Source organism: Euprymna scolopes, chromosome 9 (genome assembly GCF_053919585.1).
Source record: "Euprymna scolopes isolate OS-2025 chromosome 9, ASM5391958v1, whole genome shotgun sequence".
Classification (NCBI taxonomy): Eukaryota; Metazoa; Mollusca; class Cephalopoda; order Sepiida; family Sepiolidae; genus Euprymna; species Euprymna scolopes.
The window spans coordinates 62,670,543-62,698,119 of record NC_136490.1 but is presented as its reverse complement, the minus strand read 5'-3'; the positions used below and the strand labels follow the sequence as shown (position 1 = coordinate 62,698,119).

The window sequence follows — 27,577 nt, the reverse complement described above, 5'->3', positions numbered from 1 at the left end:
AAAAATAACGTAGCTGGAAGGCGACGAAGTAAAAAGAAAACGTGTTAAGCATAAGAAAATGAAGGCAAACTATCTCAAAGTTGTTATTTTCACATAAATAAAATGACAGGAATTGTTGATCTTAAAGTATATATACATTACCATTTATGGCAGAGATACGAGATGAAGCGAAGAGATTTTCAAGTTTAAAAATAAAATTAATTTTCTTATAGTGTTGCCGACTCACGCCATTTTTACCATAGAATAACAAAAAAATCTAACGTTTCTTCTAAGATTTTCCTATATACTAGGTATTTTCAATATCTATTACAGCAGGATTTTAACAAATAATAACCATGCAATCGAAATGACGACGTTCAATCAGAGGAGGAATAAAATCTATGATGATGGGGATGATTATGATGATATTATAATTTGAATTTAGATTCGAATTTATCGGTTTTCGAAAGGAAATGAATTAAAAAATATATTTAAAATATTGTACGTATTAAAATTAACATAATTAAAAAAAAAAAAAAAAAGTTGAAAAAAATGCTCATTTACTACCCTTCGACTGCAGCAGCGAAGTTAAGCATGAGGTCAGTTTATAGTGGGGAATTTAGCTCCCTCCAAAGGGAGAATCGGGCCCGTTGGCATTCACCGTAATGGAGAGTGTCATGCTACCGGTAATAAAATCAATACTCTCCCGATGTGGGTGGGGATAATGCCTGGAAGGATTAACTCTAATTGAAAACAGAACTCTACTCCATGTACAATAAAAACCCGAAAGCTTCTGCTTAATGTTTTTCGGTTAAAAAACGAAGGTTAGACGAAATAAATATATGGTGTAAATATCTTCATTGAATTTGGATTATCTATTAAAATTTTGCTGTTATCTTTATTCAGAAAGAAAAAGAAAAATATACATATATTTTTTTCTTTTTAAGAAAAAAAAAATAAAATAAAAGAATAATAATAATACTTTTCTTAAATTGAAGAGCGCAGAATTCAGGGGAGATAATCGCTATCGGAATAAGCCTCGTTTCTACTTCGCGGGCCGCTCTTTAGACGCCATCTTGCGAAAAAATGTCGAAAGAGGTAATGTGAAATATTTATACCTGTTGCCTCAAATATGCTCTATTGTAAGTTTGAAGCAATGAGAAACGCTTTATTGAAGACTTGTGCGAGATCTCATGGTGGTACGAGTTGAAATTTCACCTTACTTCTTGCGCAGATTGAGCGATTTTCAGTCCACCGAACAGTGTGCATATAATGTTCTGTAGGAGGCCATCTTGATTTGGATATTCTAACGCAGCACGGCCTGTTACAAAGAATCGGAGTAGCACTAGCAAAGAAAGAAAAAGGCATCGAAATATTCCGCATAATCTCGCAATTTGTTCAAAGGACAGCGGTGGTGGTCGTTCCGAATCCGTCTCGAGTCGTCGTGTCCCACAACATCAACATCATCAGAAGGAGTAAAAGTATGCCGTCTCCGAGCAGGGCACGGGTATATGCCGATGTGAACACGCACAGGCCTCGTGAATATTGGGATTACGAGTCCCATGTCGTCGAGTGGGGGTAAGTAGACTAAAAAGTGGATCTAAAATTTTATTTGTTACGGGTCTTTCATGCTCACTTTCTTAGCTATTCCGATATATACATATTTTTTCTCTTTCGGCTTGCGATCTCTCTTTCCCCCCTCTCACCGTCACCCTTGGTGTTCTTTTTTTTTTTTTTTTCCTGTGTAATAAATTGCTAACGTGGTCACGTGCGTAATGTCTAATACTGAAGAGAGGAAAGGAACAAAAAAAAAAAAAAAAACTAAGCATATTTTTTTTATTCTTCCGCTGTATCCCGTTTTTATATATATTTTAAGTTATACGTGTTCAATTTTTTTTTTGTTTATTATATAATATATGTGTGTATATAATCAGCCGTTTTGTACTTGTGTATGAAATAAATTAAATAATTTCTTAAAATTGCGCGGGTAGAAAGAACATTTGCTAAAAAAAAAACTTTGGCGTAGTATAGCCACCAAAAATTATCCTCAAGCTTTTTCTTCCGCTGTGTCGGTGTAATATATATTATTACATACATGAAAGGTGTTTACTGTTTATCTTAGCCTATAAAACTTAATCTGAAAGGATATTGAGCACTTTGTATTTGGTGTCGTTGTTCGACTCCATTCCTATTCTGGAAGTTGATTTTTCATGTTTATGTATGTTTCTCGGCTAAAATTAAATTTCTTTACTTAAAAAAATCTCATGGGAAACATAAAACATACCTTTTTATAGGTATTAATATTTCAGACATTCTTCTGTCCTTAAAATTTTTTTACATTTTGATAAAGAGCGAATATGAAATTATTGAAATTAACTTGGCATTTTCAATTATGAACAATGCTCGATGACGCACCCGGTGGCCCCCACGTGAAACTACGTTTGAATCGCAAAGAACTTGTTTTCAAGCGTGAAGAAATTCATTTTTAACTGAGAAACACATTTTAAATTAATCCACGTATGCTTTTATAACTGTTTCAGTTTTATCATTGCATATTTGAAACAAAATAACTTAAAACTACATTACTATGGTCGTTTAGACAACATATTGGTACTTATACAGCTTATTCCAGTAATTATAAGAGTAACAGGATACATGAAAAAGAACTTCAAAAAAATTCTCTGGCAGATATACCCGGTAAATCATGTTCAAGAGAGATTCAAACTATTGAACTTGAAGGGACGGTCAGAATCTTAAAAAGATCTCTCGGTTTGGATATATAAGATCGAGTGAATGTTTTCCATCCTCAGCTTGAACAAATTGATAAAATTTGAAAAAAAAAAAAAAAAAAGGTACTCATGCTCCGTGTTAAAATAACATTATTTAAAAAGCCGTTCTTAACACGGGGGTGGGGGTTGGATTCTGGACTTTAACCTTAAAATTAAATAAAAAAAACTTTAATTAGACGTGGAAATATGATTTTAAAAAATAGCGCGGATCTCTGCATTAACACAATAAAAATGAAACCGGACTTTTATTTATTTTTTTTTTTTACAGTAACTTTTAGTTCTGTTCGGTTCAAATTATGTAGACGCACTTAAATTTTACCTATTCATTCAATGCGTCTAACAAAACTTGGCATATTAGCGGTGTTCGCCCGGTGTTGCCCATGTGGAAATATATAGTTAGAATTATTATGCCGTATAGTCCTAACTGTCAGTATTGTAATGGATTATATATATTAAAAAATCTGTTTCATTTTGTTTTCTGAAACAAAGAGCGTCTACTGTTAAAAATAAATTGCTAATTGCCCTTGGTAACCCCCAGGTGGAGTCTTTAATTCTTCACAGAATTAAACTCTTATAGGAACTTACTTGAATGTTCTGTGACCCTCACACGCACTAACATACTACTAAATTTCGTTTCGTATATATTTTAATTATCTTATGGACCTGACCAATAATTAATTGCCCTTGGTAACCCCCAGGTGGAGTCTTTAATTCTTCACAGAATTAAACTCTTATAGGAACTTACTTGAATGTTCTGTGACCCTCACACGCACTAACATACTACTACTCGTTTTATTGTTTTTCTTTTTAACTCTATTGCCCAAACTTTGTTTTAATTATATATTGAATATCGACTTTCTCAATATTAATTTTGCTTCACTTTTGTTCTTCGTTAAGATGGATATGAAAATAATTATTTTACTTTTATTTTTGTCAATTAAAATACATTTTTGTAACGGGTAAGTCTCTTTTCTCGATTTGTTTTATTTTATTAACTGGGGTATTCTATTCTCCTTCCCCTCATATTAGTTTTGCAGTTTTAATATTAAAGTTTTCTTAAGGTTGAAAAGTTCAACTACACGTGATAATAACTAAGAATAGTATAAATAACACTTTCCACCAGGTCACGGCCGGCAAAATGAGAACAATTTACCGTCTTGGATCAAATTCCGTACAATTCGGACAAAACGACCCAAGTTCGAAAATATGTAGTTTTAGGTGGGAGATTACATCGGCAGAAACGTGGATAACTTAATTGAGAATACTAGTACGAATAATCTAAATAATACAGTTTTTTTTTCTTCATGCGTGTTGACTACTCTGGAGTCCATGACACTCACAAACACCTTAAATACGAAATGTGGGATAACCCTGATTGAATATTTTGTCTTATACTAACTACAAACTTTGCATATTTTCATTTATTATAGGTATGAATTTCGGTATTTAAAAAGTTTTAGGTTTGGTTCTGTTCAAATTCTGTAGAAGCACGTTTTTTTAATTTTACTATCGTATCAGGAAGGTGAGTACTGTAACTTTTTATGACAGTTTTTGCAGTTTTAATATTAATTTAATATTTAATCTGTGAACTAACTGAATGTGTATGAACTGGGTAACTTGGTGGCGGAGCTGTACAAGAATGCACCCCCCCCTAAAAATGCGTGTTTTACACCTTTATTTACATTTTGATTTTCGATGATCATAGATTAGACTTAAGTATCACATTAACAGAAAAAATTTGGAAAAAAAACAAATTTGATGACTTTTAAAGGGTCCGCTTTCTCGTTATAACGTTCTACTTCATTGCTACCTGACTTACTGTCCATTTCTTTGCCGACGTGTCACGTGATTAGGACTTTATAACTATAAAGTGAACCCCTTAAGTCCTTCAATTAAAAAAAAAACTTCTTTCTGCTAATATACTTATGTCTGTAATCTATCATTGTTGGAAAAAAACTTAAAAAAAAAAAAATGGTGAAAAACGCGTATTTTTAGGGGGTGGGCACTCTCGTACTGGTCCGCCAACTGAGTATTTCCACGGCCACCGAAATATAGCCGTGGTATTTCTATCTATTCTGACCCCCCCCCCCCCCACGTGCTTATATAGATCGTCCCCCATGGTCATTCCTTCTCTAACACTTAGTGTTTCGTGTGATTTAATTATGACCTTGTGGTCAAATCTGTCCAAACTCTCTAATTAAAAAAAACACAAACTATCATTTATATATTTAGTACATTCTGCCGCTTTCTTGTCGGCTCACTATTTTAATATCTTTAGCTATTTGTGAACTTTCTTTTGAGAGGGAGGGGGTCCTCCGAAGTATACATTTTCGGGCTCTCGCCGTACAGTTAATAGGACCCCTCCCTCCATCCGCAGAAATTTAAATGTTATATTAACAAACATCTTGTTGCCGAACTCTCCATGCAGATTGTCCCTTAGTAATCTGATCTCAAACACAGTATCCCATTACGTTTCAGTGGAAATATATATATATGCTTAGGAGCGAACAAAAAGTATTATTTAAAAAAAAAAAAAAAAAACTCTGGGAAAGGTATAAAATTACGTATCCTCACTCTAGCCAGGAATTAAACGAGACCCGTACCGTACAACTAATCTGGCAGAAGGAAAGACTCCGAACTAATACCAGTATCCCTCTGTTTATCTCGTCATTGTTTTCAGTCGTTCTGAATTCGAGCAATACCGGTTCGAGAGAGGTGTGATTGGAAATTGCGCAAATTTTGCTTTACTATAAACTCCATACCCACACTCTAACAGAGGGTGTCCATTGTCTCTAGAGAGTAAAAGTACCATATTTATTATTAATGTTACGAATACTCTGAACAACCATGTCTAATTATAAATGTACAATCGTAGTTTATCTCTTTCATCTTCTTATAACTTATTCCTCTATTATTCTGATACTACACTTTGTGTGTGTGTGTGTGTTCTCAGTAAAGTTGAAACCATGACTGAGATATTTAAAAATTATTTCCATCCAAAATGCCACTTTTGGGAGCCAGATTTTTCCCATATTAAAACCAACGTTGTCTCTGTCCTTGTGGGAGAGAAAAATAAATTGGAGCTTGCTCTCCGATTTCTATGTCGTTTTAAACTGATGCTATAATAATTTAACTGGTGTCACTATTAATGAGTTTATCTTTGAGGACGTTGTCTTTTTCTTTTCCCGATTTATATTCTTGAGACCAAGAATGTGACTTCGTCATCACTTGATATTGATGAAGATTAATTAAACAAATCATAACAATACAACGCACACCATTGTCACACCAGTCAACCCGTGAATATTTATTGGACTCCCCCCCCCTTTTTTTTAATGATGACTGTCTACAAATTATTTAGCCGTTGACAATATTAGTTGCAATAAATGGTGTCTCTCTTAAGTTTACCGAGTTGCTGCAGGATTTGTAATATTTTACGATGACAGAAAAGATGGGGAAAAATATTTATTTTAAAAATATACTAGAAGGGAAAAATATCTCGCCCATCATGCGTGTACATTACAGAATTGATAGTTTCTGAAGAAATTGAGTGGCGGCGGACACGAGTGTCCACCACCTAAAAATGCGTGTTTTCACCCCCCCCCTTTTTTTTTTCCTTTTTTTTTTTCGACGATTATTATACTTGCTGATCATATCAGCAGAAAAATAAAAAATAAATTTAATTACTGTTAAGAAGGGATTCTAATCACGTGACACGTTGGTAAAGAAATGGACAGTAAGTCGGGTAGCAATGAAGTAACGAGAAAGTAAACCTCTTCTTAAATGTCATTAAATTTATATTTTTTTTTCTGCTAATATGATACTTAAGTCTGTAATCTATGAGAAAATATATATATATATATATATATATATAATACGCATTTTTAAGGGGGTGGGCACTCTCGTACAGGTCCGCCAACTAAATTATTATTTATTTTACTTTTTTTATTAGATGATTCATATTATTTGGACTAATATTCTCATCCTGATTGTTATATTCACCACGTTTCGGTTAAATTCGGAAAGATTCACTCGGAGAAGGCCGAAAGTTATATCGATCGAAACGTTATGAATGGCAACCAAGTGAGAATGATAGTCGGAATAATACACAAAATTACTTTTAAATTTGACTACAACTCATAGTAGCACTTATTTTTGCTGATTTCTAGTAAGGACTGCCTGACAACCTCCAAAATAAGGCACTTAAATGATTTTTGGTGGATTTGAAGATCTTGCGTATTTTGTAGTAGTGGTTGCAATTAACAATTAAATGTTTCCGTCATACACGTTGCCTCATTTTCGAAAGGTTTATCCATTTTATTTTAATTGAAATTCATTTTTACTAAAGTAATATTTTCATTAATCCTTTAATTTTTTTTTTTTTTTTTAGCTAATCGGCATGAATAATAAAATAGAGCTAAAAGGAGTGTATGTCACAGCTTTCTTTACACTCCTCTTCCGTAATAGAAAGGGTAGGGAAACTGACTGACCGTTTGACCTAGTTTCACTTCTCCATCACAATAATTTGGGTCCCTGATTGCTCCCAAAGGAATGAATATTTCAGTAGATTTTTGCCAAATCGAGTCAATGAATTTTATCTATGATTTGTAGATATCTTGTGTAGTTTCAGATATTTCAGTCTGACACAATTGAAAATGAATAATGAATCAGATCTTAAAATCTGATATACATTAACAATAAGTTATTGGTACTGCTAAATGCTTAAAAGCTTTAATTTTTTAGAGAAATTTGTATCCTCAGAAAAATTTCAGTATACTTCAGTTTACGGATCGTGCTGAAAAAATAACGTTATTTAGAAATTCATTTTAGTATTTATTTCTTTTAACTATTCTGTACTTTCACCTAACAATTTAAAAACAAGATACCATCAATTTAACTTTAAAATCATATTTCAAAAAATTGCATGATCCGTAAATTGTAGAAAAACCAACATTAGAAGTAAAGAGTCAATTTAATTTCAATATTGTTCTGTTAAACTTTAAAAACGTAGGAATATTGAAATTAATTTTTTAGTATAAATTTTCCTATTTAAATAAATCTTCTTTTTCTAGTGTTGAAACTTTTTCTAACCGGAAGTGAGATGGGGGAATTTTATTTTTTTTTATGATAGTATTATGTAAAATCGTGATAGTGTTAAAAAATAAAATTTGTTATTAAAAGTATCTGGTTAAATTGCCCTTTGTAAAATGAATGTTGAATATTAATTTTTTTTTTCTCGTTTTGTAAATTAGTTGAATCGTCTAACTTCCGGTGATGATGGAAATTCACTCTTCTTCTGAATATTTACATTGAAAAATGAATTCGCGTTTCCATATAAAATTGTGACCAGTTCGCGCCTTTGTGATTTGCATATATATATATTTTTTTATTTAATAATACTTTATTTGAAATAATAACAATAAAAAAATACGATAGGGTAAATTACTACAGAAATACTATTTGAAAAAATAATTACGAAATTAAATCTCCCACATTGCATTTCGATTTCATAAACAAATCTCCAATTTTAATTACTTAATATGTGCAAAACACATTACCCGGTAAACTTCTGGAAATTGGAAGTATTTAAACGGTCAAATAAAATCTTAACCAATATTCATGTATTATTCACTATTCAGTTCGAAAGCAGTTCATTCATCACCAGCATATTTATGTCCAATTATTTTATAAAGATTACGCCATTACCGTAACAAAATTAGTTCTATATATTTTTTTATATAACAATTTGATTCAATTAAAAATTTAATGATCGAACGGTACTGTAATTAAATACATTCAAAATTCGATTACAAAGCACTCGACTAACGCCGGATAGGCACAGATATTTATAGGTAATACATATTTTTATTTTAATTACCTCCCCTACTATTTAAAACTTTTTTTCTTTTTTTTATATAGATCTGAATTTCAAAGTGTGCTATCTCTCCGGTTAAAATCCTTCTACATTAAGACAATTTAGATCTTTTATTTTTTGGCCACCCTCTCCTATGTGCTCACATATCTTATTTTGCCCTCGTAAGGGGGCAAGTAAGTAGGAACTCCAGCCATTCATTTATTTTATCTATTCATTATTTGTAATGGATAGTTAACTTTTAAGACAGTGGCATAATCATGTTATCATAAGATTGCTAAATTTAACATCCAGCCTGGTTTGTACAAGTTACTTGCCAAAACCTAATGGCAAAATCATCTCCTTTAACCTATATATCATGTGACTGGACACTGCATGTGAATTTAATGTTCTTTAGACACATTCCGTGAAGCGAATTCAACCCACTCAGGATGAACGTGGCCCGGTTTTTCTATTCAAATAACTCGTCTAATCTTATTTACTTGCCTCCCCACGAGGATAGTTAGACACAAGGTCGGTTTTTAATGTGGGGAAAAATCCAGCTCCCTAAGAAAGAACTCTGGATAGGAACAAAATTTTAAATTCTCAGTCATGAAGGATTTCTCCTCCACTGACCGAGGACAGAAAAGATAAAGTGAAGCATCAGAAGAGATACTACACTGTGATCTTGGCCCTAAAGCCATGAAAGGAAACTTAAAATAAATCAAGAAGGAATAAAAATGATATAAATTTATCCCGTGCCATTAATATTTTAGCGTGGCATTGTATTTTTTTTTTCTTTTTCTTTCTTTCTCCTTCTGAACAACTTTAGTCTGGAAATGAATAGTATTTTATGATTTTAATATTCATTTGTCTATATTTTTGCATTTTATCTTTGAGAAGTTTATTTTTAAATCTTGTCTAAGCCAATTTTAGACTTTTATCATGAAATACTTGTAGGTTCTTCGTAGAGTCATTAATGCTAGCAATGTCATCAGAATAACTTGGATTTGATATTTTGTGTCTACCTATCGAAACTCCTGAGTTACATTTATTTTCTACTTCCAGAACAATTGCAGCAGTTGCAATGCAGATAAGAATAGCTGGCAAGGATCCTCGTGTTTTCCTAACATCTAACTTGATGTTCCTATGTTTGCAATAATTACAGACTTATGGGAAAACATGCTTTCTAAATAACAATGAGAGCAATGCCTAGAGTAAAATTAACAAATTAGGGTAAGCAGTTTTAGTAAATATGAAACTTGTGTTCACACATTTATCTATAACTTTGGAGTCCTCAGTCATTTGTGATTGAGGGCTCCTTAAAGGTTTATGGCAAATAATAGAATAGAGGGAATCAGTTTGATTTAAAGAGGGGGGGGGAGGTGCTTAATTTAGAGCTGTTGTGTCAAAATCTTCCAAAACATTTTTTTTTGTACATATCTTGATAAATGATAATAGCATGATTGGAAGCATATAAGGCTGTGGAATATAGGTGTAAAATTGGATTTGTAAAGTATCTCTGTAACATAGCACAGACGGCTGTATGCAAAATGACATCATTGGTAAAGAAGACTATAAAGAGAGAATGATCACGTGAGACGTAGATAACATTAGAGAACACATGGGTGGCATCAGTCATAATAATGAAGAAATGTTACCAAAAAAAAAAGCAAGTTGAAGTTCTTTTCTATACTTGGTCTCCTTTGTGACTTTTGTGTTGGTTTCCAGACAATGTTACATTCCCTAATTTTGGGTGTCTGGCCTACAAAACCCTAATTTGGAGATATTCGGTTAAAATTCTGGAAAACACATTTCATGATTGGTGTTTAAGAGCTCATTATTGAAAGCATTTAAAAGGAGTAGGATATACTCTTATGTAGAGAAATGGATTTAATTAAAGAAATTCAAGATATGAAGCTACAAACATTAATTTTGGGATATTTTAGTACTGAAATCCTTAAAGGCATCCAAAATGTAATCAATAGGAATGTTCCAGATTCAATGTTACATTCGTGTGAAGTGCAGCCTTCAACTTTTTAATTATATTTTACACCATAATAATGTATTTCCTCAAGCTTCACCTAGTTTTTTATATGAAGGAAGAATATTTACATCAGCAGTTTTTTATATGAAGGAAGAATATTTGCATCAGCAGTTTTTTAGGGGAAGATGAATATTTATGTAGATATGCTTGTGGAGTGGGGAAGTCAACCAGATATTTTCAGATAGGTAGCCAACTCCTTTTTTTTGGATTGAGAAATCTTTTATCTTGAGGTTTCTTTCAATCAATCCTTAAATTTAGACACCTGGACTAAAATTTGGATCTAATTTTTAGGTTTTCAAAAGTATTCTGGCTAAATTCTGTAATAATTTAAGATAAGAAACCATCCAAATGACCCTAATTTCTACAAATATTTCTATCTTGTCTGTAGGCTTAAAAAAATGCTTTAAAATAAAGATTTTCAGACTTTACCAAGCCGAAATTTTAATTACAACTTATTTTTGCAAAGAATGAAAACAATAATTCAACACGTTTAAAATATAGAATTCAGGAATTTCAAATGACCATGCATTAGAAGGTAAAGAGTTTAAAGAGACCATTTTTGGATAGTTCAGAGAATGAAGTTTTCAAATTTGTAGTTTTAAGTCAAATAGAATTTGTGAAAAGTCCATATGTCCATTTGGCAGCTGATTGACAGCTGGGTGGTGAGCAAGGTATATCTAGATGGAATGTTGAAAAGGGGGTAAACTTCTGAGAAGATTGAGTGATAGCATATGTTCCTGGACTTTCAGATCAATCAGTAAACCAAAATAGTGCATGTCTTGGAGACAAAACATGATAGACCTAATTCTGCATTATATAGAGAAAATGTTAATTTATGAAATTTTTGGTAATTTTTTAAATCATTTATTTTTATTTTTTTTATATAAAATATAGCTACTTCCATAAATCCATTTTGCATATTTTAAATTTATTTTATCAAATAAAATTAGATTACAATTTCTACAAATATTTATCTTGATGGCATAAACACACCTTATCTTTTCAATAACCTTAGATTATTGTTGACTGCAAAAAAAAATTTACATTACATATTTTTGTATTTTTTTCTTTTTAATCTTGCTTAAGTTAAGATTTTCTTTTTAACCTTAGATTGATGGACACAGTTGTGGTACACCGTTTACTTCAGTAGTTTTTTTTTTTGGTATATTTGAAGAAAGATGTTAGTCTTATGTTTATAATCTTGCTTGCTTGTCACCATGTACACTTCAGCTTTACATGAATATTTCACATGCTGGGAGGAAGGTCGAATGATGAGAGAAGTGGTGAGAGAACCTACATGTAAATAATTAAAAAGAGGAAGACCTGATCTATTCTAGCATTACAATATATTCTGACTTTTAAAAACATTAATTAAAAAGATTATGTATTTTATAATATAACAAATACTAAGCCAATAAATTATGGATGGTCTAGTTTTTATTAAATATATTTTTAAAGGGGAAAAATGGCATTGTATTGAATTACATAAATGTTATCGCATTTTAAAGCCATTAAACTCGTTTATTTGAATTACTTTTTTTTACAGCCTTACCATTATCAATCAAGGGAAAAGTCTGTCATGTCTGTGTACAGATTGATATATCAAAGTGGAACCTAGCAGTGAAGGTTGAGGACATGCAATGCATCGAGAGAAATATGAAATTGTTATGATGGATGTGTATTAGACAGGCTTAGATTTGATGATCTCAGGAAGATTAAATCTGGAGAATATAGAGATGTGGAGAATATGAAGCTTTGATGGTATGACTATATTGAAAGAATGGATGAGTTCTTGGGTTAGGTTTGTTACAATTTAGGTAACAGGGTTAACATGCAAGAGAAGGCCAACGAAAACAGGAGAGAAATTGATAAGAATTAACTTAATAAAGACCCGGCCAGGGATAGGTTAGTTTAAAAGTCAATTTCTAAAATCCATCCAACATGTAAAACCGAATATGATTGAATGAACAACAATCCTAGGTTCTGTTTCGACAATTTTATGATTTCAACTATTTTAATGGTTTTTAACCAGAATTTCTTTAGTTTCATGGGCACCTTTTTCATGTTTACAAGAAATTGAGAAAATTCTATAACTAGTTTGCTATGTAAAATACTTGAAACAAAAATTTTGTTACTTTGTAAACAAGAAACAGAAAGTGTTGTATTTATCTATGTATATCAATACCATAGTATCTTTTAATATACACGTCACGGTTTCCAAATTATAAATTATTCGATCGGGAGATCCTATTATAGTATATAAATATGCTAATTTAATGTTTGTAGTATGTTGTTACCTATCCTCCTTTGTAATAAATAGGATCTCCAGATCACTGAAGACACAATGTAAAAAAAAAAAAAAAAAAAAATATGCTGCTTTTGAACTGCATGTGGAACTAAAATATCTTTTTGGTCTTCTGGTTAGGATCCATGGGTAGTATCTCTTGTCTAAAAATGGTATGTTAGTGGTGTTTCCAGTGTCCATACAATGGAAATATTACCGACTATATTTGAGATGAACTGTAATAACTAGATATATTCTGACACTGCATTAATCAGATTGCTTAGATAAATACTTTTACAGTTTTAACAGAAGGGCTACAATAATATCGCATTTTGGGCAAGATCAAAGTGTAGTATCTGTTCAGATACTGCACTTCCATTTCTTTTTTGTTGGAGGAGCAGTCCTTCATGACTGAGACAATCTTTTATTTTTGTACCTTTTCTCCACGTTAAAAAAACGACCCTGGTGTCTAACTCTGTTCCGTAAATAGGTACAATAATATCGCATAGTCTTCATTTATGCTGAACATCCACAGAATGTCCAGCAACAATATATAATGAAAGATGCCGTTCTGGAATTTCAATAGATCTCGCTAGTTTACATAAATATTAACATTTTGATAATTTTGATACAGATTTATTTTTTCACATGACCATAAAGGGATCTAAAAAAAATAAAATCAATTTGTGTTGACGATTTGTTTTTAACTTGGAAATTGCAACTTGTTGAAAGTTACGTCAGTCTGTCTAAAGAGAAGAAAGGAACAGTTGAACACAAATACTAAACTTTGGTCCATGAAATAAAATGTTTAAACAGAATTTTATATCAAAACTAGCTGCCTATGCCCAGCCTTGCCTTGTCAAAACATATTGCCGGGCGAAGGGATTAGTCACATAGTATTTAAGATACACCGAATATCCTAAATTGTTAGGAATCCACATGTTAATTTAGGGGAGCATAAAACACATCTTGGTTTATGAAAATCAAATGCAAAGTAACTTTCAAAGCTTAAGTGGGAAATAATTGTCAAAGCTTAAATAAATAAGCTTGCTTTCGGTTTTAAACAAAACTTGTCAGCTATTAATAATTGAAATTAAATTGAATTAAAAATAAATTAACTTTAAATAATTCTAAATAGAACAATTAAGGTGATTCTATTACAACAAATAATAAAATGAAGCTAATTATTAAAATAGATTTTCTTTAATGTAAATGAGGATGCTCATTGAATGTAGTATTCTTTTGAATGCATAATATATATAAAAATCATACTGGAATAAAAGTGTATATAAGTGCCTTTTCAGTATGAAAATTAATTTGTCAAACACTGTACCTTTTGTATATATTAAATCGTAGACACAGACAAGAATGCAACTTTATTATATTACAAGATTTAAGCAAGCAAGAATGCCCAAATTCTCCAGACTTTTATAATTACATGTAGCCTCGTAGGAGATGTCCTTTTCTCCTCCTTGCAACCTCTATCTCACAGAAGAGATGTTGCGAGTTTGTCTCTGATGTATCGTTATTTTCATGGAAAGTGTTCGACTGAGCTTCAATCTATGGTCCCCCCTCGCCAAACTTTCACAAGAAACACTTGTCTAGCTGTAAACACTATCAATAATTCCCCCCACTCTTTATCTGTGCCTAAACCTAATCGTAGATTCCATGAACAAAGCTTCTTTCTTAGAACTGCACGCCTGTGGAATTGTCTTGTTTTCCTGCTTTCCAGCTGACTACAATATGGTTGTGTTCAAGTCTAAAGTAAATAAGTTCTTGATGAGCCGTTCCATATAAGTTATCAAATTTACCAAATTTTCATTACTAATGATTACTATATTGTCCAATTTCTACTGTACACTCTTTAACCCTTATCCTTGAGTGGCCTCTTGGCCTTGATAATGTGGTGATGCCCATGTAAAAAAAAAAAAAAAAAAAGATCCAAATGATTATTGAATTTAAAAAAAAAAAAAATTGTCATTTTTGTTAAACTAATATGCAAATTAATCTTGTAACTGACATTACATAAGCAGTATATAAAAAAAAGATGTTGATCATGTGAAGTTGAATAAACTTTAAATAGGTTGTTTTGACCCTTACACAATTAACGTTAGAAATAAATCCAACTTAGACAGTACGGCTACAATGTTTTTGGTATAGTGTAGGTGACTATACTTTTCAAATAGTATCAATTTTGATCATCAACAAAATGTCTAGAGCTATTTTGATAGGCTGCATTTTCTTCATCAATTTGCCTAAAAGTTGTACTTGTTAATCATCATCAGTTAATATTGTCATTTAAAAAGCTCTTGTTGAGAACTATCTTCTAATTCTACTTAAATTCTATATTGTTTTAATGAAGATTTTGTAGTTGCTTATTCTTGCTCATCTATAAATCAATTGTATTTAAAAAAAAAAAAAAAAAAATGGAAACATTTTCCTTTTTCATATGGAAGCTCTACATCAAAATGACTAACCAAATCATACTGGATTTGAATAGTTTTTCAATACTTGTTACTATCTTAATACTAACCTGTTACCAACATTATTTTATGGGAAATTCATTTGGGAAAGTAATAAAAAATATTTAGAAGTTATAAACATTTAGTTTGTGTAGATAACAGTTCTGAGCAAAGCAGCCATTTTTATTTAAACAAAATGTTTGCTTTACTCAGAATCTGTATTTATGCAAACTTATAAGGCTGATAACTTCAATTAAATATTATATTTTTTTTTTATGCAAATAGGTCACAAAATTAGTAGGTGAAATAATATGGTTTTTGACTAATTTCTCAATTGTATATCTTAGAAAATAATTTGTTGATAATAGTAATGACCACCAATCTAGACTTCCTGAGGCACATTTTTTTTATGTAAATGACACAATCTTTGTTTATAATGCTCCTCTACTTTTTTAATGGAGAAGTGATAATTGCTATATATCTATCTTATATTTCTCTTTGTCTGTTCCACTTTTTTGCAACTATTGAGCTGATCCGGCTGAAATTTTGTATGCACCTTTGATACAGTGTAGCAAACTAAGCATTATGTATGGCATGTTATATGCACAGTTAGGGATTAATAGATTGTAATTTATTACAAAAATGAGTACAAATTTGACTATATTTAACCACCAATTTGGCACAAAGTGCACTCCTAAGTTAACTGGCTAAAAATTCTAATGTTGCTTTATTTTGCACCATCTTCAGTATTAGAATTAACAGATAAGAAATATATAAACTGTGTTGATTGCTTTATTGCAGATTAGTAAAATATCAATATTTCCCTAAATATACATAAAAAAAAAATAAATTGTACCATCAAAGGGTTGCTTTAAGTTTAGTTATTTCCCAAAATGTTATTCAAATTCATGCTATATTCACGAAGTTATGGCATTTTATTTATTATCAAAGAAATTTTACTGTCCATCGCTTTATTGCAGATCTATTACAATGCCAAAAAATCAGGCGGATAAAGGTTATTGAAAAGCAAAGGATAGTTACTGGACTCGCAGAAGGAGTGTTCATCAAAAATTTAGCCACGGAGCTGGAATGGGATCCAAAAACTTGGCTGCATTCTTGAACAACCTGAACACCAAATCCAGAAAAATAAGGGCATCAGATCATGATATTCAGAAAATTCGTACGGAACTCAACCGAAACACAAACAGTACCAGTGCTTTCCTTTTTGCAAAAGCTGGAATCACTCCAAGATCCAGGCATGCTGAATACAATGTGTTGAATGAGATTGCAAGGAACATCAAACCTCTTCCACTGAGCAAACAACATAGGGAAAAATGAATGGCTTGGACACAGAATTACATGAAAATGGATTTCCATAGATGGACCAAAGTTTGAAACCCGAATGGAACTCCAACCTGTTACAGAGTTCATCGCCAACAAGGAGGTGGAGACATCATGTTTTGGCCAGGAATCATTGGAGATAAGTTGGTTGGACCATTCCAAGCGCCAGAGAGTATAAAGCTTACCAGCAATGCGTACACAGCCTTTTTGGATAATCATTTGTTGACATGGCTAGATGACCTACCATTGTCGTGTTGCTTTCAGATGATTTTTATACATGACAATGTACCATTCCATTCCGCTTGGGACGACTGCATCCTTCCTTGAGTCTATGCAATTCGTTGGGAGGGAAACTCATGACCCGACCACCATGTTCTCCAGACCATAACCCCATTGAATATCTCTGGTCAATATTAAAAAGAGGAGTTTATGAGGGAGGAGAGCAATTTACTTCAAAGGATGCCTTGTGGAGGAACATAGTTGATGTTGCTAGAGCCATAACTCCTTTTAAGATCAAAGAATTGATTTCCTCTGTGGACAAAAGGTTGTTTTAAGTTATTTAAAAAAAATGGTGGATATGTTGATAAATAATCAATTTATATGAGGCCCATACCTAGGATATGTTTTTGTTTATTATTCTTTGACAGAAAAATATAAAAAGTAAAGTTCGCAAGAAAAGACCTTTAGTGAATATTGCATGAATTTGAATAAGATTTTTGGAAATAACTAACCTTAAATAAGGTGCTTGATGATATAATTTTTATTTTGTTGTGACGTATATTCAGTGAAATATTCATATTTTACTAATCTGCAATAAAACGATTTTTTTTTTTTTTTTTTTTTTACATAGGCGTCACCACTTATCAAGGCCGATAGGCCACTCAAGGATAAGGGTTAAAGAGTGTAGAGTAGTCAAAAGGACAATATAGTAATCGATAATAATGGAAGTTTGGTAAATTTGTTAACTTAAGTGGAACGGCTCATCAGAAACTTGTTCACGTTGGACTTGAAGACAACCATATTATAGACAGCTGGAATTGACACAGTATATAATGTGTATATGTATATATTGGCATAAACAGAAATCTTCAGAAATATAGTTGCTTTTTGCATGGCAGCACCTCTAAAACTAAGGTTCTCTCCAGAGATCTGGAGACCATTGTTTTAGAAGACCTGGAATTGTTTGTGTATCTCTTATCTACCATTGCTCCGTCTGGGCATGATGTAGATGAGGTGTTTTTTGTCAAATTGGGTCTACTGCATCTGCTTTTGTGCAACTTCAACGATTTTTGATAAGGGGATGGCATCAGCAGATTTCAATATCAACTAAAGGTTGTGTCTACCACTTTATCATTCTGACAATCCTTCTCGCGTGCATTTAAAGGTTTGGTTATGGTGAAATTCGACTGTCATGAGATCTTTGTTTATGGTATTCAGCTCCCATTGGTTCAGCTGTCCTTTCAGTCTTTTCCTAACGATTTCCAGTACATTTCCAAACCAACACAAGCAATTTTCCTCTTCATTTTGTTTGAGGTCTACATAATTGTGAAAAATATTAATATTTCAGATATATCTTATCAAACCAAAAATCCTACACAACAGTTTTATCTCCATGACTGATAGCCGGCACTCCTACAAAGCAGCAGGTCATACCACAATCTTGGACTCTAGTTGATTATTGATTTATGGATCATGTGGTACTCCAGTGATTGTATGCTGCTTTAACCATGCAATCCTAAATACAAAGTTGGAAGTTTTGAAGAAGTTAGTCTTAAGAATATTAAGTCAAACTCTGATTGATTTTTTTTTTTTTTTTTAAGAATCAGACAATCGTATATTTTGAAATTGTAAGAGTCGGGCCATCTACCTGCTGACTTCACAGCCTTCATTTTATTTGGATAATTTACACCTTCATTAGAAGATAAAGTAATTAACTCAAATTTGTAATTTTTGAAATTACAAATTCACGACTTATCTGCTCTGCTAAAATATGTCCTTCATGACTGCAGATAAGAATTGATTTTGCTTGAAATAGACTTAAGCGTTTCCTTTTTGAAAAGAAAAGTCGTCACGTGATATAGCTCGCTACTTGGGCAAGCATGCTCTTTTATAAGTAGTAAGGTGTGAAAGCAGGTAATAGTTCAAAATAGACTTCGTAGCCTCGTAGGAGATGTCATTTTCTCTTCCCTGCAACCTCTTTCTCACAGAAGAGATGCGAGTTTCTCTACTTTATAGTTATTTTCATGGCAAGTGCTCAACTGAGGTCCAATCTGTTGTCCTCCCTCGCCAAACTTTCACAAGAAACACCCGTCTAGCAGAAAACACTATCAATAATTTACCCCACTCTTTATCTATGTCTAAACCTAAACGTAGATTCCATGAACAAAGCTTCTTTCTTAGAACTGCATGCCTATGGAATTGTTTTCCTGCTTTCCAGTTGATTACAATATGGTTGTCTTCAAGTCTAACGTAAACAAGTTTTTGATGAGCCATTCCATATAAGTTAACAAATTTACCGAATTTCCATTACTAACGATTACTTTATTATCCAATTGTCTACTGTACACTCTTTGACCCTTATCCTTGAGTGGCCTCTTGGCCTTGGTAAGTGGTGATGCCTATGTAAAAAAAAAAGAAAAAAAAAACCTTAGTTTTTTTTCCTAATTTTCTTTTGTTCTAGCTGGGGATGGTGCATCCTACCAGATGTCAGACATTCACTTGCTATCTTATACATTCCAACAAATTGTTTTAAGATTCTGACCATCTAATTTAGGTGCAATTGTTTGATATTCTCTTGCACTTGGTTCATCAGGTATATTTGCCAGGTAGTTTTAGAAATTCTTCATGAGCGCCAATAATTACTGGAATAATCAAGATCTTAAGATTCATCCCCCCCCCCATGTTTTACATTAGATCTTAGTATTTTATTTTTTTGCCTCTTAACTCTTTGAGATTGGTTATTTTTAATTATGCAAAAAGAATGTCTCAAGATATCAGTTTATAAATTTTCAGACCAAATCAAAGTGGAATAATACTAATAGTGGTTGTAACTCTTTGGATCATGGGTATGCCTTGGTTATTTATATAAATTATAAGATTTGTACACAAAAATCCTGCTTGGAGCTAACTGTTCTTTGTTTAGCTGCTGATCTTTCAACTTTTGTAGCTAAATGGATCTGTCAGAATTTATGGATAATTTAGGAGAGGGTAGAACTATTGTGCTTGACATTTTGAAGGGTGTTTGAGAGTATGGCATTTTGATCTTCTACACAGACTTCAAGGTTATGATATTAGTTGTAGGGTTCTTGACATTATTAGGTCTTTTCCTTTTGTTCGAAACCTGTGAATAACTGGATAGTGTCTTCTCATCTTATCAATGCTGGTGTTTCTAATAGTTCTATTCTAGACCTAGTACTGTTTTTTCTCTATACCATTGCTCTTCCTGAGAATAGTATCTATGTTGATACCCCTGTACAGAATGGAATAATAAATTTATCGGCCTAAAGACACTACAGCTTTGTTTTAACACTTTTATTGAAAAAAATCAGTTCAGGTCACTTGATTATGTAATATTCAATGTATTTATTCAATGCCTTCAGCCTCAATCACCATGTTGATACGGGCCAGGAACTGAGAGCAAGACATTTCTACAAGCCCCAGCGGTAGCTCGGTGAATACTCGGCGGATGGCAGTGATCAGGCTGGCTTTGGTGTTGTGGGAGGTCATGCTGATGATGTTCTCAGTGTATGACCAAATGAAATAGTTTAGCGGGTTCAGGTCGGGAGGAGGGGATCCCGTGAGAAAAGGGTACAAAGTTGTAGTACTCCTTCTGAAGCCAAACCTAGGTTTCTTTGGATTTGTGGGCTGGCGCTGAGTTTTACTGCCATACCCAGGGTTTGTCATGGCCACCTGATTGCACCAGAGGATCACCACACTTTTTAGCACATCCAGGTACACTCTGGTGTTGACTTTCAAGTAAACTTCAAAGATGTGAGGAGGCATGATGTTCCTATTTACTTACCTCCCCATGAGGGCAGAGTTGGACACCAAGGTCAATTTTTAATGTGAGGTGGCATGATGTTGCCCTCACTTGAAATCACATCAAAGACCGTAACTGGCTGGAAACTTCATTGAGCTGTGCTCTCAAGCGTTGAACCGTCTTTTGAGGGTGCTGGCAATGGTTCTGTTGTCATAACTTGGATTGATAGAGAGCATGAGTTATACAGCGGCGCATCTTCAATCCTGCTCATTGAACATTGCGTCACTTTTCGACATGATAGAAGGCTCGTATCACTCTTGGAATTTGTATACAACTGGCCGACTAGTAGATGATCTGCAACAAAGAAAGGAAACCTGTTTTCATCAAACGGAAAGGGTGACAATTTTATCGGTCCACCCTGTATATTCTAATGTTGCTTCTTGCCTGTTTCTCTGGAATCTTAAAATATGCAACTGATCTGGGGTTTGTTGTGGATTGGGATAGCATATGGCTTTTTGATTTAATTATGTCTTTCGATTGTAGGTGTGTCCTTTTTCTTGAGATTCCTGTTCTGAAGCTTCTTAGTCTTTTTCATTAAATCTTTCTTGGGGTTAATGCATTACATCCATTGATTTTTCTCTTTCTTGGAAGGCCTATTCTCTTTAGGATTCTAAACACTTTCTCACACCTACAAATTTACTATCAGACCATGTATGGAATACTGTTGTATTTAGGCTTGCAAATCTCTATCCCATTTGAGGGTTCTTGATAAGGTTCAAAAATGTATCTGTAATTTAATTGGCCACACTTTTTCTTGTCTGCACTGTCTCTGTATGTCTGTTCTAGTTTGATTTTGGATCTAGTAGTCTCCATCAATTTCCTGCTTAGATATCCTATTGTAATGCATCTTCATATTCCAGTAGATTCTTTTCCAGAACTGCAGGCTTTAGAACTTTTTTCCTGGTGACTGTTTTCCTCTTACCTATAGTCTTGATCTTTGTAAAACTAATACTAATATGTATCGCCTGTTTTTAAGATAATCATCTTTCGTTCATTTGGCTACCTTATAGCAAGTGGGTTCAACGTAAATAAGTTCTTGATGAGCCGTTCCATATAAGTTATCAAATTTACCAAATTTTCATTACTAATGATTACTATATTGTCCAATTTCTACTGTACACTCTTTAGCCCTTATCCTTGAGTGGCCTCTTGGCCTTGATAATGTGGTGATTCCTATCTAAAAAAAAAAAAAAGTGATTTGTAATGGGAGGGAAACGGCACAATATTTCTTATACATTTGAAAATTTAAAATAACATCTAAGTCCAATTTCAAAAACAAAAAGATCTAGCAAGCATGACATTATACATAGGTTTGCAGATGAATTTTTATTAAATTGATTGGCAAAAGAAAATTCCAATATGATGATTCGATTTTTGTCCAGGCCCCCACCCCGCCCTTCCATGTTAAAAAAACAAAAATAAAGAAAAATATGATGTTTGTATGTGATGAAACGAAAATTAAAACATTATGTAGGTATCTCCCTGTGGATGCAATCCTCTATCTGTATAAGAGTCAGGTACACCTTAAAATGGAGTACTGTTGCCACATCTAGGCAGAAGTTGCTCAACACGCCCTATCTAGCTTCGATAGAGTTCAAAACTGGCTTCAGAACCTAGTAGGTGATACCAATTTCTCTTCCCTGCAACCTCTTTCCCACAGAAGAGGCGTTGCAAGCCTGTCTCTGCTCTAGCGTTATTTCGTGGTAAGTGCTTGACTGAACTCCAATCTATTGTTCCCCTGGCCAAACTTTTACGAAAAAATAAACCTCTACTAGCTACAACTACTATATGCAATTTCTCCCACTCTGTATACCTAAATCTAAATGCAGATTCTACGAAGCTTCTTTCCAAACATTGTCTGCCTGTGGAACACTGTTCTGCTGGCCTGCTTCCCAGTTGAATACAATGTGGTAGCCTCCAAATCCAATGTGTGGTATTCGGGCCTTGATTCCAAGTAAAAAAAAAATTGATCAAGTATTTTATTTTATAAAGAAAATCAAATTTTAGGAGTATCCTAGAATTGAATGCCTGCCATTTTGCAAAAGTTAAAGAATAAAACCAGGAGGTAACTCAACAATAATTTATACTTACTAGATTTGTGTTGTAATCCCCACAAATTCCCATTAATAGCCTAAAATGATTTTCTTGATAATAAAATTTACATGATTTTGAGAATATATTTTCGTTTTGTCACAGGTTAATGCATTATACAATTTTCTTTATCTTTGCTTTTTAATATAGGGAGAATTCTAGACAAGAACTGGGGATTGTATTAATTGGACTTTATTATTTTATACTTCTTTTGCTTACTTTCAGTTAAATTATGCACCTCATTGCTTATTTATTTTTATTTATTTTTTTTTTACACGGTGGTCACCACTTATCAAGGCCCAGAAGCCACTCAGGGATAAGGGTTATTACAAGTACAGTACGTTAGTGTGGAGATTTAATGAAGTGTTTACTTAAGGGGGCTGTTCATTAGGAATTTGTTTACGTTGGACTTGAAGACATCCAAGTTGTAGTCAGGTGGGAAGCAGGCAGACGGAACAGTTCCACAGGCGTGCATTCTAAGAAAGAAGCTCTGCTCATGGAATCTACACTTGGATTTAGGCACAGATAAAGAGTGGGGAAAATTTTTGACAGTGGATTCAGCTAGACGGGTGTTTTTCGTGAAAGATTGGCGAGGGGGGGGCAGAGATTGGAGTTCAGACGAGCACCTGCCATGGAAATAATGATAAAACAAAGATAGGCTCGCAACGTCTCCGGTGGGAGAGGTTGCAGGGTTGCAGGGAAGAGAAAAGGGCATCCCCCACTAAGCCACGAAGTCTATTTTGTACTATGTCAAGGCAGGATAGGCTGTTTTTAGCAGCTCCTTCCCAGATATGACAGTAGTATTCCATCCTTGGACGTACTTGGCTTTTATATAGATAAAGAATTGCATCAGTAGTGAGATATCTTCTGGAGTGGTAGAAGAATCCCACCATCTTTCCAGCGACCTTGACAACAGACTTGATGTACGTGTTCCATTTCAGATCAGGAGTAAAGGACAAACCCAGAAGCTTGTCAAAACATGGGGCTTCTCCTAGATGAGAGCCATCCATTTCAGTTGATGCCAGACGGGGATCAGATCGTTGATGATGTAAAGGTAGGAGTTTGGTTTTAGATGCATTAAAGGTAACCAGCCACGTCTTCCCCCACTGAACCACGCGCTCAAGATCAGAGGAGAGAGAATCAGAGAACTTTGTCATTTACAGCCTTTGATGTGTTGCCGTAGATGGTCGTGTCATCAGCATAGATGTCAACGAATGATTTAAGTATGTGTTTAGAGAGATCATTGATGTAGATCAGGAAAAGAGTTGGGCCCAGGATTGACCCTTGAGGGACTCCAGCATTAATACTGCAGGCCTCTGATTTTTGTCCATCGACCACTACTCTTATGAGCCTATCAGAGAGAAATGATTTTAATTCTTAGAGTTGTAATGTACTTTTTTCTGATTCGTGTTGGAGATATATATATATATATATATATTCTTAAAGCATGTTTGTCTTGATCTTTTATCAACCCATTTAAGTTCCTTTTGAAACGTATGTAAAATTTTATATTTGCTGGAATTTTTTGCTTTTAAAACCAGTTTTAAATGTTGTTTTAAATCTTGAAGCGTGTGTATTGGGGGGGGGGTGATATCAAAACCTCATATGAAACAGATGATCGGTTTGCATAATCACAAAAGTAGACTGGAAATTAAATCCTTATTTACCTATTAAAATAGTTCCAAAACAACACCTTGTTAAAGAATTAATTATATTAGTCTAATTTATAAAACTCACTATAAACGGTCTGCATTTTTTTTTTTTCCTATGTGCATCTCCTCAAAGGCGCAAGGTCGCAGAACAGCACAAGGCTGGTCAAATAATTGCATTTTTTGTGCAATAATCTTTATGGATTTTTAGCCAGTAAGATTGCTGCTAAGGGAAAAAAAATTGGAACTTGCCAGGAGCAAGTCGACTTCGTATGCATACACAAATATGCATTTATATTTTCGGCGGTTCATTTTTAACTATTTTTTTATCCGTTTGATGATAGATCAAATGGTAACGACTAACATCCAAGTGTTTTTTAAACTTTTGAAATCACTACTGTATACTGAGTACAATATAATAATAATTATAACATTGACTATAATAATAAATACAAAATTTACATGACTTAAAATATCATATTTAAGCGGATTTTATGACCGGGCAGTGCCGGGCGCCTTGCTAGATATATATATAAAATCTAGTTAATATTGCCATCTTCATCACTAGCCATCTGAAATGAGTCTTCATATGAGTGAAACTAAGAATAAATTCCTATTCCTATCTAATTTAATGACGTCAACTTTGAGTGCGGGGACAGTGTTTTATTTACCACGAGTCTGTTCGCTTCTTTTTATACGAAAAAGCTTAATACACATGTGGCGATCAAAAAATCTTGAATATTTATCTTTTTGAAAGTCTGGCAAATTAAATAGACGGGCGACCCCGGTTGTTAACTCGTAGATATTATAATTTAGGCATGATATAAAAAGTTTTAAGTGAGTCGACTGATCGCTTCTCGGAAAAAAGCCTTTCTTGGGCATACACAAAAAGCGAACATACATACATACACACATTTTCGCTTTTATATTTATAGATATATATTCCTTGTGTAATTTCTTTTCTTCATTAAATATGTGCAAAACCAATTTATTCTAAAATATATACACTCAAATAAATACCATAACAAAACCAAACAAAATAAGACTCCACATTAAAATAAAAATAACAACTTTCATTCTTGGTAAAACGTTTTTGTTTTCTTTAAAAAAAAAAAAACCCAAAAATTCCGAAACACTATTTCAATAAATGAAAAAATAAAACAAAACGTGAACACATTTTATCATGACAAAATAGAAAACTTAACCTTTTCTTGCAAGTAAAAGGGTTACTTTTGACAAAATATAACATTTTATGAAATCAGAATTAAGCTCATATTTTGGGCTAATTGTTTTGGTTTTGTTTATTTTTATTTACACTTAAATGCTTTGCTCTGAAGTACGTTTTCTTCTTAGTCTCTCTAGAGGTTGCTGAATGTTGCAATTTTAGAGAACATTGTCATTTATTTAATTGGAATTCATTTATTATTTATTGCGGACTATTATCCTCATCTTTTTTTTAGTTGTTTCACAACGTTTCGGCCAACTATTTCTCTGGCCTTTGTCAGGTGGTAACCGCGATGGGATAGGAACTCCGAATTTCCTAACTGCATCCTCAGCAATTACTGCAATAGTTGGCCGAAACATCATGAAACAACAACTAAAAAAAAAAAAAAAAAAAATGAGGATAATAGTCCGCAATAAATAAATTGTCATTTATGTACCTTACATCCATCATTGTCCCGTCCAGGCAGAGTGTGATGAGGGGGGGGGGGGCCAATTGTGAAGTTAGTATTACTGGATTTATCTTTGTCTCCAGTGGGCCTTATGTGAGTGTTAGATCTCAATATCAACAAAAATGTATCTGCCATCTGGTCGATCCTCTTCTATGGCCGAGAAACATGACTAATGAGTATTGTTAATTGTTGGAAGCTTTTAACAATTACTGCCTTGCCATATTTTGTGTTGCCGGTAAGTTGACAGTATTCCAACTGGTGTTTTCTGCCGGTACCAATTTTAAGTCTTTGTCATCTGTCCCTTTGCAACAGCGTCTTCGATAGTTTGGGCATGCAGCTCATCACCCAGATAGAATTAATTTGAGATGTAATCCTCTCTGCCTAGGTGGCACAAATATATCTTTCAACTCCAGAGAATCTGGATAACATCCATCAAGGAGGTTGAGCTTTCGGATCCACAGATAGTCTGTACTTGATTGGTTAGCTATCTGATGCGACCTTGCTTAGGGGCGCTTGTTATTAGAGATTTTCAAGCTAGTGAAAAGGCCACTTCAATCTGACTAGAATGAATGCTGTTGTAGCGAGTGCATAACTTATATTCTGTGCAAGCCTGTTCACTTCATTATTAAGCACACTAAAGAGTGTTTTTAATGACAAGACCTTCATTTCTTCATCAGTTTTCAGATAAAGAATTGTTTAAATGCAATATTAAATTATCTTCTATTGGTTTATTTTAGCATTTACATTTATTGCGTTTTAACATTACAATTTTATGTTCATTTCATTTAAAAGCTTTATTGTAGTTATGAAACAGTCAATTACTTTCTTCTGTATTGCTTCACATTTCTGCATTACTCCAAGTTAGTACAGACTTTCACTAAACAACAACCAGTTAGGTTTAGTTACAATACGATACATTTCGCATTATCTATTTTAACATTTACAATCTTATTTATTACGTTCATTTCATGCAAATTTCTTTAAGAAAAATTTTATAAATTCTATTTTTGTTGATTGGAAATTAAAAATTTGAACAGTTAATGTTCTTTTCTGAACACATGAAAATACAATGAGTTTTTTATATATATATATATATATATATATATATATATATATATATATATATATATATATATATATATATATATAAGTGAACGTGTCTGTCTGTCTGTGTACATTTCCCTACGCAATAACTCTGTCAATTTTTAGTCTATAGACTCGAAATTTGAAATACCGGGTACTGAGATTTGGGAAAATCGATGTGACGGGTGTCAGCCAGAAATTTGGCTGTTAAGGGGTCAAATTTCAACGATTTGACCTTTAAGAACTCTACCAAACTCCTCCGACAATTTTGGGTCTAGACACTTGAAAT

General features: G+C 33.2%; 1 protein-coding gene across 1 annotated transcript in view; it reads left to right on the top strand.

Annotated features, from left to right (window-relative positions):
* Nucleotides 1–982: 982 nt before the first annotated feature.
* LOC145284542 (casein kinase II subunit alpha) overlaps nt 983–27,577 on the top strand; it is a 128,018-nt gene continuing 101,423 nt past the window's right edge. Inside the window, exon 1 of the mRNA XM_080133446.1 lies at nt 983–1,557. Coding sequence (XP_079989572.1) covers nt 1,463–1,557 — 95 coding nt within the window. The 5' untranslated portion in view covers nt 983–1,462. The remainder of the gene's footprint in view (nt 1,558–27,577) is intronic.